General features: G+C 43.7%; 1 protein-coding gene across 1 annotated transcript in view; it reads left to right on the top strand.

The window, feature by feature from the left end:
- Positions 1 to 8,735: 8,735 nt before the first annotated feature.
- The window catches only part of ccdc149a (coiled-coil domain containing 149a), a gene marked incomplete at its 3' end in the record, with an annotated part of 19,522 nt that continues 15,527 nt past the window's right edge, over positions 8,736 to 12,730 (top strand). Inside the window, exons 1-4 of the mRNA XM_084451980.1 lie at positions 8,736 to 8,863; positions 11,519 to 11,557; positions 12,346 to 12,453; positions 12,576 to 12,692. Coding sequence (XP_084308106.1) covers positions 8,804 to 8,863; positions 11,519 to 11,557; positions 12,346 to 12,453; positions 12,576 to 12,692 — 324 coding nt within the window. The 5' untranslated portion in view covers positions 8,736 to 8,803. The remainder of the gene's footprint in view (positions 8,864 to 11,518; positions 11,558 to 12,345; positions 12,454 to 12,575; positions 12,693 to 12,730) is intronic.

Here is a 12,730-nt window from a genome sequence, read left to right on the forward strand (position 1 = left end):
CTACAATAGCAGCCCTTATTCTTAATTCTGATATTGCTGTTCAAAGATTTCTACTATAGCCAATTTACATAACTATTGTAGGCTACATAGTCTACATTTCTTAACCTGACTCTTCTTTAATGTAATGTCAATTCTCAGTTTGTTTGTTGGTTTTCTTACTGATGGTGGAAGAAAGCTCAACTGCCGAGAGTGAAATTGTTGCACAAGAATAACACTAAAGAATTCTGCCGACTGTTTATCATTCACAATCGGAAAGCCCGAGTTAATTTCACGTTTACAAAACGAAACTGAAAGTGTTCCATCTCGCCGCGTGGGCTCGGGGCCGCCGTAGTAGCGGGGGGTTCGCCCAGGGTGGCATATAAACTAGAAACGCTACTGGAATTCTGAATCAACAAAGGATTAGCCAACATAGCGTAAATGTTTGGAATTGCTCTAAGAGATGTTGACAGTTTGACCTATAAGTAATACACATACATTATATATGCGAATATTGATACATTAAGAAAATGGCACTGGATAAATATAAATATTGTGCTATATGTACTTTTTTATTTTATGGACATGTAGACACAGTCCACCAGCTAGGCTACTTTGTGTTTTACAGTGGATCAAAGGTTATAGGAAGTTGGCCTGCCTTATACTGACAAAGAGTGTCAGGCGTCTGTGTAGAATACTTTATGAAGGTGCTGGTTCAGCTCCAGCTCAGTCCAACAAATGACTGTTTCACATTCATCACATACAGTATAATGAATACAGACAGTAAAGCAAATTACCTTAGAAAAGGGAGGGAATTACACTGTAATACCACTAAACCCATGATTCATGTAACCCCTTAATGTGTTAGAGAATGAAGGTTACAGATGGAACCAACTGTGTTTTGTCTGATACAGCTATAGATGTATTGTGTGTATACATCTTCTTTATTTTATACTTTTAATATCTATCAAATTATATATCTATAAAATGATCAGATCTGCATTTAATGATATTGATGTTTTGTTTATTTGTATTTATTTGAGTTCAGCTCATTTTGTTGAATCTTCAAAAATGAATATTTGACTTTGGTCAAATCGCTAAACAATACTGAATGGTGCTGCTGTTTTATTTCCGAGCAGGAATCGCCAACATGTATGTTTGAGTTCTACCTTCAGAGGATCAAAGGTCACCTGGAAGAGGCCAAGTACTGACACTGATAAGGACTGTATGAAGTACATACTACCTGAATGGTAATTAAACATGCCAAATTGGTTAAATTTTTAGCCTCACTATAATAAGTACTGTATGTCGAATCAATTAAGATGATTTTGACGAGACGATTCATTTTAATTCAACTCTCACATAATTATATGCACATACTGTACAATACAGTACACAAATCATCATACAACTAGGCTACTGATTAAAGCCTTACAGAGAAATGTACTTGTATGTCAGGCAAACTTATTCATGTATGTTGCCATCCTACAGATATTCTACCCCAGCAGTACACTGCAGACTGAGTTTAGGCAATGAATTCCATCTCTGTATCACTGGAACTGACACATTTTTTAGACACCGATGACATTATACAATGCATCATTGACAACAGTCTCAAGAAGTTGAAAAGGAAGATACAATCCAAAGACATTAATGGACTGTACTCGTGCGCTAAGTGGAATGATGCTGTAACCCCTTTAATTGCCGCTATTACATCTCACAATGTGGAGATTTGTTCTTTCCTTCTGAAGGAGGGCGCTGATCCAAACGAGCCATCTCAGAGACTTTGGACACCTCTGCATTATGCCTCAATGTCCAAAGCTCCAGTTGAAATAGTTGGAAGATTACTTGCAGCGAAAGCAAATCCACATGGTATTAATCTGAATGGCCATCCTCTGAACTTTACACCAATTCAAACAGCTGCAAATAATGACAGAGAAGATATTGTGAAGATGCTCATCAATGCTGGAGCAATTGCGACACCTAACCCTCATGATAATAATTCAAATAAAAACATGACTGAAATTATCAATAATTTAGCATCAAATGGTGACACATTTTTTTCTAAAATAAAACATTCCTTGGATTTGCAAATAGCAGTGCAACAGAGAAGCCGGACTGAAGTTTTCAACCTTTTTGAACCTTTTTTTCTGGAAGAAAACCCTCAAACCCACCTGAATATGATTGACATTTTTCTTACTGTTCAAGGGAGAAATCAAGAGGAGTACCATCACAAAACCATTAAGTGGCTAAAAGACAATGATAAACTAGCCTTCTATATTGAGGATGCAATCAAACGTTTGGCCAAATTTCCGCAGGAAAATTCACTGGATGTCGGTGTGGTGGAAGGTCTACATATAGTTTGCTGCACCATGAGAGAGATTCAAACTGCAGTATCAGTTGTAATGATCCCAAAACTACTGGAACTGCTGTCTAGTAAGATGCACATGAATCAACTACTTGTTTTGAAATTACTATATGTGATCACACAGAAGACAGCAGTCAAAGATGGCTGGCATTCAGAGCTCCTCACAAAGTTGTGCAAAGATATTTCACCTTTTGTGAAGCCAGAATATGACTCTGACATTAGGATGTACACATATGGCATACTTGCAAACCTGCATTCATTTGGTTGCAACATGTTGTCATCAGGAATATGTTCAGTGCCCGAGGAACTACTCGCTTCTGCAGAAATGAGGATGGATGAAAACCTGAAAGAAAAGCTGAGGGAACTGGACATGCACTTCCGAAGGCCTCCTGCCACAGATATGAGTGAAGCTTCCGGAATTAAAAAAAATAAAAAGAAGAAGAAGAAGAAGAAGAAAAGGGCAGAAAACCAAGAGACAAAAGATGAAGACAATTCTGTTGCCTGCACCACATCATCAGCTCCAGTTCAAGGGTCTGACCCGTCAGTAAGTCTGAGTGTTAATCCATTTCAGGCGTCTCCTGAAATATCACCAACACCACGAAAGTGGGTTAAAACCAGCGAGCGGTGGAGGCTAAAGTTGGAGAAGCTTGCAAACATGGATGACAGTGAGGTCACTAAAGTAGGGAACCTTACATATGCAAATAAAGAGGAATATCGCATAGCAAAAGGAAGTGATGGGACGGAGGTCTTCCTGGGTCTCAGGGACGACGGCACTGAAGTAGCTGTTAAGAGAATGTCCAAGTCAAACTATCAAGTTCTCAAGAACGAGGAAGGATTTTTACGTCTTCCAGAGCTGGATCATCCCTGCATTGTCAAATATGTAGACTTTACAGAGGATAAGAACTTTGGCTATCTTGTTCTTCAACTTTGTGAATACAACTTGGACGATTACATCAAGAATCATTTACCCCAAGACCAGTCCCATCTCCTGAAGAAAATTGTACAAGAGCTACTCTGTAGTCTACAAGTCCTTCATTGTCATACCCCGAATATCCTGCACCGGGATATCAAACCCCAGAATGTTCTGATAGGTAAGACCAAACTGACTCTATATGAGTATTAACATGGTGAAATGAGTCTTCTCAATGCACTTTCTTTTCATTGTTTCATACAGTAATTGTTTATAGTTACAGTGGTGGTATTATAAGTAGTAATAGTAGTACTTTTTGGCTTTTGAAATTAATTCTAACAACTGTATACCAAGAACTATATCTTGAATGCTATGTTTACTCTATTTTCCTTTTAGATGTTACAAAAAAAGCAAGATTAGCAGATTTTGGGATTAGCCGACGATTACCGAAGGGACAAACAACTCTACATACAAGCGCTGCAGGAACAAAATGCTGGAAGGCCAGAGAAACCTTAGAGGAAGACCAAGATATAGCATATAAACGGAACACTGATATCCAGGTTCGTCCATCTACTCTTCTTTTCTCTCATTAAATACAGTAAGTAGTTTTAGTTTTGATTACCAGGTTGTGTTGTGTGTAAAATGTGTACTGTCATTTTTAGGTGGCTGGGATGTTGATATATTACATCCTCTCTGGTGGACACCACCCCTTTGGCGATGGCTTCTTCTGTGAGTACAACATCTATAAGGGGAAGTACGATCTGAAACATGTTGATGATGAGGTTGCAAAAGACCTCATAGAGTGGATGATCAATGAGGACCCAAAGAAGAGGCCCACGGTGGGAGAATCCCTGGCTCACCCCTTCCTCTGGTCGGAAGACGAGTAAGCTGAACTCTTTTTTTACCCTCATTGTCCCCCACCTGGCAATACCGATTGACCCCTGTACGTTAGTGCGTACGTATGCACGGACACTGAAAGGCTGCCTTTAGATTGACTCCGTCCTGCACACATGTACCAGAGCCCACCGCTAGTGGGGTGGTCGCCACAATTCGTTTTTCACATTGCCAAGTAGGCCTACATTTTGCTTTGTACATAAAAAACTATGCTTAGGATCTCAGTAAAAGTCTAGTCTACTCGGGAGGCCATCTACTTTCTAAATCCACAGAGTTCTGAGGTGTTTAGTAGCTCTTATGGTGGCTATTCTTAGACCCTGAAGAATGCTTTGAACAGATCCACGATGCAGAAGGAGGCCTAGACCAAATGAACAGTAGATACTATTTTATTGTTTTCAATGTATTTTTTTTTAGCATTGTAGGTACTTTTCATATCAATCATTTTAATCCATGATATTTTAATTCGTTACTTACTTTCAAATAAATGGTTGCAGTATATTTTAGACCAAACAAACTCCAATCCACACATTCAACAACTGTTAGATGCTGACTACATGCATCATGGATGGGGGATGACACATTTAGTGTGCACTTGTCTTCCTGTTATTTTTCATTCCCTCTGGCTCCTCATGATCGTATGCTAATTATTTGTGTCCTAATCCCAAGGAGAGTAGAGTACTTGAAGCGGATTGGAAATGAAAAAGAGGCAGAGAACTGTAATAGTGTCAACCCTCGTCTTCTTCATGCTCTGGACCAGTGTGCTGAGGGGAGGTTCAATCAGTGGAAGACTAAGGTGAGTCAAACAGTATGTTCATCATCCCAGCCTCGAACCCTAACTCAAACAGCACTGATTCATCATCACAGCCTCGAACCCTAACTCAAACAGCACTAATTCATCATCCCAGCCTCGAACCCTAACTCAAACAGCACTGATACATCATCCCAGCCTCGAACCCTAACCCAAACAACACTGATTCGTCATCCCAGCCTCGAACCCTAACTCAAACAGCACTGATACATCATCCCAGCCTCGAACCCTAACCCAAACAACACTGATTCGTCATCCCAGCCTCGAACCCTAACTCAAGCAACACTGATTCATCATCCCAGCCTCGAACCCTAACTTCACAGTGGTGCCCTTACAACAATCAGTGAACAGTAGGCATGCGGTTCTTCACCCTAGCCTGTCTGAAGTAGAAACACTCATCTCTGTTCTGTGTTCAAGCTGCCCTCCGAGCTGCTCCAGAAGCTGGAACGGAAGAAGAAGAAGAAGTATCCTGAGAACCCTTTTGGGTTACTGCGCTTCCTGCGCAATGTCATAGAACACCAGTAAGTATGACAAGAGAATATTCAGAGGAAAACAAAGTGTGGCCCATCAAAAAACATGAACAATGGGGCTAATGCATTCATTTATTAGGCTACGTTGTCAAATACAAGTACCAAGGTCCTCTGGACTCTTTTTTTTATTTTATTTTTTATCAAAGGTCTTTTTATTGGAATTTTCCATTTTAAACAGACACGCCAGATTAATAAACACTATATTCATAAACAATTTTCTACCCCCGAAACCCAACCCAACACCCACCCAAGGAGAAGTATATTTTGTTATTACGGAGTACTGATGAAGCTATAACCTAAATATGAGTGACAGTGTAATACAAAAATAATTAAATGAAACTGAATAAGACATGATATAACTAACTCAGAGGTAGGTCCTCTGGACTCTTGACACTGCGAGGAAGTGACTCTGGTTTTCTCTATGTATCTGGAGAAGAGATGGACCAGAACCGTGCATGCACAATACGCCATTGAAGGACGACTAATTATTCACACTCTCTTCCTGCAGCCCTGAAGAAGACGCAGTCACAGTGATGAACACATTTCCTGATCTCTTCATATGTGTTTACAAGTTCGCCAAGGAACAGGGCTGGAATTCAAGCAAGCCTGCTCTGGAAAAAATGTTTAAAAGAAAAGATACCGGCTCTAGTTTCATGATCTGGTCACCATCCTCTGTGTCCAACTACACACTCCCAGTGCAGGAGTCTGAGTGCAAGACCCCAGTTCAGGACACTGAGTCCAAAACTACAGAGGAGGAGTCAGAGTCCAAGACCACAGAGGAGGAGTCAGAGTCCAAGACCACAGAGGAGGAGTCAGAGTCCATGACCCCAGAGGAGGAGTCAGAGTCCATGACCCCAGAGGAGGAGTCAGAGTCCAAGACTGCAGTGAAGCAGTCAGAGTCCAAGACCACAGAGGAGGAGTCAGAGTCCAAGACCACAGAGGAGGAGTCAGAGTCCAAGACCACAGAGGAGGAGTCAGAGTCCATGACCCCAGAGGAGGAGTCAGAGTCCATGACCCCAAAGGAGGAGTCAGAGTCCAAGACTGCAGTGAAGGAGTTAGAGTCCAAGACCACAGAGGAGGAGTCAGAGTCCAAGACCACAGAGGAGGAGTCAGAGTCCAAGACTGCAGTGAAGGAGTCAGAGTCCAAGACCACAGAGGAGGAGTCAGAGTCCAAGACCACAGAGGAGGAGTCAGAGTCCATGACCCCAGAGGAGGAGTCAGAGTCCATGACCCCAAAGGAGGAGTCAGAGTCCAAGACTGCAGTGAAGGAGTCAGAGTCCAAGACCACAGAGGAGGAGTCAGAGTCCAAGACCACAGAGGAGGAGTCAAAGTCCAAGACCACAGAGGAGGAGTCAGAGTCCAAGACCCCAGTGGAGGAGGAGTCAGAGTCCAAGACTGCAGTGAAGGAGTCAGAGTCCCATGAGGCTTGAGTCAGGACAGTGATGAGCCAGGCAAGACTAAAATGGGCCAGTATGGTGCACTGCAGCTCTATAGCCTATGTAGATATGAGTAACCTTGTCTAGAAAGGTCACACAATCCATGACGATCAATTATACTTTTTGTTGTTGTTTTTATTGCTACATACCTTTGTTTACTTTTGATTATTGTGTATTTTTTACATGTTTCCTTGACTATGTTTACTATGAAACAAAGTGTGAAGTGTGGGTATAATCTCTTCCTGAGGGGAAGTGGTATCAGTAGGCCTAGTCTACTTTTATTAGCGCTGGTTGAGAAGCTTCTCGTTGTCCATTGGCGCCCTCTCCTGGCCTGAATGATTGTTCATGGTGATTCTTATTGTGTTCCCGAATGAAATAATCCGAACCCAGATGACTTGAGAGTCATGTTTCATTGTTCTTTCATTGTTCTTAATTTGTCTTCACATCATTGTAGGCTACTTGTTTGAATAAATACATTCTATTTTAAGCAAATAAAATTGTTATGAGTAAGGTTTTTGTTCTTGAGAGTTTTAGTTCGTAGCTTATTAAACAAGGACGCGTCTTTATTACTGGACAATCTGTTTGATTACTAGAGAGCACATTTGTATCGTAGTCTGCTATCCTAACTTCTAGGCAGCCTACTGCAGTAACTGAGTGTCGCCGGTCCCGGACGGCCCCGCCGGCCCGCCCACATGGACACGGATGAGTGACGTAGAAGCCTAATATCAACAGAGCCGGGGGTAGGAGGCAAGCGCGTGAATCACACAGATGTGAGAACCGACCGATAGCCTAACAAATATCCCGACGTTAGCGGACGACTGTCGGAAAGCCCTGGAAATATGAATTCTTCTAAAAGGAGTGAGAGCGACTGGCAAGGACTGGTTAGCGAGGTGAGTGAGCCGCACAGACCACAGCGATAGCATGCCTGAGACGCATACGTCCATATGCCGAGTAAAAGCTGCATCGACAGCTTTCATCAGTGATATCGGCGACGTACAGCGTTGACGTGTGTTTGTGTAGACCTCTTGCAAACAACAAACAACAGAGACACTGGACAAGTTAATTCACAAGCCGGGCCGAGCACCACCTGTTTCCATAACTCCATTGAAACCTATGTAGGCCTAGCAAATATGCAAAGAATATGCTTTCTCCCAATTCCCAACCTAATGTCATTTATAGTTACCCTTTACGTAGTCCACACAGTGTTAAAGGATGCTTTGAATTTCAAATGTTTTAAGTGACACAAGCTTTCAACACAATTTAAATGCAGGGAAATGCCTAAATTCTAGCTATCAGCTCGATATCCTTTGCATAAAGGGAGATATGCATATTTCTCAATTCAACAGTCCTCTGTATGCAGGATAGGGTTCGCCGAGGTAGGCCTGTGTGGTTTCTTATCTCATAACTCAATGCAGTGTTTTGTTCTTCAACCTGGTGGAACAGGCATGGGCGGAGTTTGACAGGTCTGGTTACAGCCAGGTGGCATACACCTGTAGGCTACGCGCTGCTCACACAAGGGCAGATCAGTGGGATGACTGGCAGCCTTCATGTGCGTTTTAAGTACCGGGGACTGTATGGCCCGTCAAACACATCAAAGAGACACATCCGAGAGACCCATCCCCTGTACTGACCACCTGCTGATCCAGATGGACTAATGAAGTGTGTGTCTGTGTGTGTGTGTGTGTGTGTGTGTGTGTGTGCGTGTGTGTGTCTGTGTGTGTGTGCGTGCGTGTGTGTCTGTGTGTACGTGCGTGTGTATGTCCCGTCCTCCCCGGGTAGTTCTTGGTGTGTAAGCGCAAGTTGGAGAGCAAGAAGGAGGCCCTGCTGATCCTGTCCAAGGAGCTGGACACCTGCCAGCAGGAGAGAGACCAGTACAAGCTCATGGCCAATCAGCTACGAGAACGCCACCAGGGACTCAAGAAGAAATACAGAGAGCTCATCGTACGTCTCAGCACATTTTTATTATTGTATATCATCACCTTCTTGAAATAATGTCCTAAGTTTTGTTTTTTGCAGAGGTGGTCAGCATCATGAGATGACTTAAGCCAGGGGTGCCCAATACGTCGATCGCGATCGACCGGTCGATCGCAAAGGTAGTGTGGGTAGATCGCATGGCATTGAAAAAAAATAATAAACACCCCCCGCCCCCCCAAAAAAGTTAGCCTATCATCCATCCTCACTATGGCATTTGCCACTTGATTGACGTACAGGTATGCCAGTCTGAGATCTCATCTTTTCAAACACACGGTTCACCACGCATGCGCGCCAGTTGCAATTCTCCGGCGAGCTGATTAGCCTACCTAATTAGCCTTCAAATTTTACTATTAAAAAGGGTATAAAAATGAGTGGGGAAGCTGGACCAAGTAAGAAACCAAAAACGTACAACTTTCATACAGAATGGGAGGAGGACTTTTTTTTCACGATGTCATATTCGAAGTGCATTTGTCTTATCTGCAAATCTGCTATCGCCATTTCGAAGAAGGGAAATGTGGAGCGGCACTTTCGGACCGTTCACAGAACATACGACACTGACTTCCCTCCAAAAAGCGAGCAGAGAAAGAGAAAGGTGAGGGAACTGAAATCACAGTTGTCCGGACAGCAGGCATTGTTCACGAAGGTGACTTCAAAAGCGAAGGCAGCCACCGAAGCATCGTTCAGGGTGAGTCACGCCATCATTAAGCACAAGAAGTCCTTCCAAGATGGAGAGATGATAAAAGAGGCATTCGTTGAAGCAGCTGACTCGTTGTTTCGGGACTTTAAAAACAAACAGGAAATATTAACTTCAATCAAAGCTCTCCAGCTATCAAGAAGTACAGTTACACGGCGCTGTGAAGTCATGGCCGAGGATTTGACACAGCAGCTTCAGAAGGACATTGCGGACTGCGATTGTTTCTCACTGCAATTGGACGAGTCTACAGACATAAGTGATACAGCTCAGTTGTGCATTTTCATTCGGATGGTGTTTACAGATATGACTGCAAAAGAGGAGCTGTTAACAATCCTGCCCCTGAAAGAACACACGCGGGGAGAGGACATTTTTCAGTCTTTCAAAAACTTCATCGAGAAGACCCAGCTCCCTCTGTGTAAATTGGTGTCAATCACCACCGACGGTGCGCCTGCAATGGTTGGCCGCTCGAATGGATTTATTTCCAAGTGCAGGGAGGACGATGCTTTCCCCGACTTCCTTAATTATCACTGCATAATACACCAACAAGCATTATGCGCAAAAATGCTTAACATGAAAGAAATAATGGATTTAGCAATGAAGATCGCCTGTTCTATTCGAGCCAGATCTCTTCAAAGACGACTGTTCCGTTCGCATCTGGAGAAGGCCGACTGCGACCATTCTGAGTTGTTGCTACACACTGATGTGAGATGGCTTAGTAGGGGGAAATTCCTGCAGAGGTTCCGAGAGCTCTGTCCGGAGATAAAAGAGTTTCTCCTTGTCACTAAACATGCAGAATACAACCAACTAAATGACGATCAGTGGCTGCTAGACTTGGCATTTTTAACCGATCTGACCAACATGTTGAATGATCTTAATTTAGAGCTGCAAGGAAAAGACAAAACCGTGGTCAATATGATTAGCTCAGTTAATGCTTTCAAACGAAAATTGCAACATGTGTCCTCAAAACTGCAGCGCCATGATTTGGCGAACTTCCAAAACCTTGCGTCAGAGTTGGAGATGCAAAAGAAGGCTTGTGCGCAACTTGACAGTGCGCGTTTCGCAGAGCAGATTGGGACAATTGTATCAGAGTTTGACAAACGCTTTCAAGACTTTGCTGTACTCGAGCTAGTCGCTACATTTATGTGCTACCCATTTCAGGAAGATGTTGAGGTTGATTCACTCGCATCAAAAATCGCAACGCTGTTTCACCTGAACCCGTCTGGAGTGGAGGACGAGATGTTGACACTACAAGCTGACATTCAGCTGAAGGCCAGGGCTCATGGACAGTTCTGGAACTTACTCACAGAGGAAAAGTACCCAAACATGAGGAAATGTGCTACCTTCTTGACTGCATTATTTGGCTCCACTTATTTATGTGAGTCAGCCTTTTCCCACATGAAGATTATTAAGTCCAAATACCGTTCCACCATGACTGATGATCATTTGGAGGCCTGCTTGAGGATGGCTACCAGCAGCTACTGCCCGGACTATGCAACCCTGGCTGATTCCATTCAGTGCAAGTCATCAGAGTAAGGTAGGCTAATGACCAAAAATGTTGTGTTGTATTGTGCCATACGGGTTCATGCAGGTATGCAAGGTATACCAACATAAGATATACTCAGTGTATATATATATATAAAAATATGTTTAGCATTTTTAATGTAGGTAGATCATTTGGACTTGGTCATTTTAAAAGTAGCTCCCAAGCTGAAAAGGTGTGGGCACCCCTGACTTAAGCAAAAAAAAATCATGTTCCTCAAAAAACTTAGGCCATTATTTTAAGAAAGTAATGATATTTAATATTGCCTGAGGTCTTAAAGAGGCTTTCATATTTCAATATTCTGATATGTTTGATACCTCAGGCTACCTAGTCTTTTTCCAGTGGTTGTTTGCAGCCATAGTGTAATTTAGTTTGTGCCATATTTCAGGATGGAGACCCTTCTTTACCCCCAGAGAAGCGGAATCAGGTGAGTTGCTGCCGTACGTACAGGCTCCCTACAGCCCTGGACCAGTTACTGTCAAATACTTGGGGTGAGCTTGATTTACCATACACAGTGTAATGAAACAAATGGGTCGGTTTCATGTGTGTCTACTGTGAGGCGAATCGAATGCATCTCAATTACTTTAAAATGTTTGAGTGAATCGTTTTACCCAGTTCTGGGTCACTGATACATACTGTATATTATTTCAGAAACTGTAATATTGAATGGTTTGTGATCTATCACATGCACACGCCATTGAAAGTCTATGGGGGGGGGGGGGGGGGGGGGGTTAACACCTCAAGCATTATATTCCTCTCTCTAAGGCACTCCCTCCTCTATCTCTCCTTCTACATCCTCTCTGTCCTTTATCTCTCCATCCCCTCCCTCCTCCCTCTGTCCCTTCTCTATCCCTCGCTCTCCTTTTCCCTCCTCCCTCTCTCCCTCTGGCCTCCATCCTATCTCTCCATCCTCTCCCTCCCACTCTATCTGTCCTTATCTGTACTCCCTACTCTCTCTCTCATCTCTCCTTATCTCTCCTCCCTCTCTCCCTACTCTCTCTCTCATCTCTCCTTATCTCCCCTCCCTCTCTCCCTACTCTCTCTCTCATCTCTCCTTATCTCTCCTCCCTCTCTACCTACTCTCTCTCATCTCTCCTTATCTCCCCTCCCTCTCTCCCTACTCTCTCTCTCATCTCTCCTTATCTCCCCTCCCTCTCTCCCTGCTCCGTCTCTCCTGCTCTGTCCTCCTCCCCCCTCTGGTCCTGTGGGGTGCAGGTGAACCTGGCCCAGCTGGTGAGGGAGGCGCGGGAGCGGGGGAGACAGCTAGCGGAGGAGGTGAAGGAGCTGAATCAGAGACTGGCCGAGGCCCAAGGGGACAACAAGGTGACACAGGCGCGCGCACGCACACACACACACACACACACACACAAACAGAGGATATATCAGTGCTTGGCTGTGTGTGTGTGTGTGTGTGTGTGTGTGTGTCTGTGTTTCACCTCCCCCAGCTCCTGAGGATGACCATCACCAGACAGAGACTGGGCGACGAGGAGGTGGGCGCCAGGCACTTCCCCGCCCACGAGCGAGAGAACCTGGTTCGCCAGCTGGAGGAGGCGGGGCTACGGGTGGGAATGATTTTTTAAAAAGTCCAGTTCCTTTTTAT

This window comes from Borostomias antarcticus (genome assembly GCF_949987555.1).
Source record: "Borostomias antarcticus genome assembly, chromosome: 17".
Lineage (NCBI taxonomy): Eukaryota > Metazoa > Chordata > Actinopteri > Stomiiformes > Stomiidae > Borostomias > Borostomias antarcticus.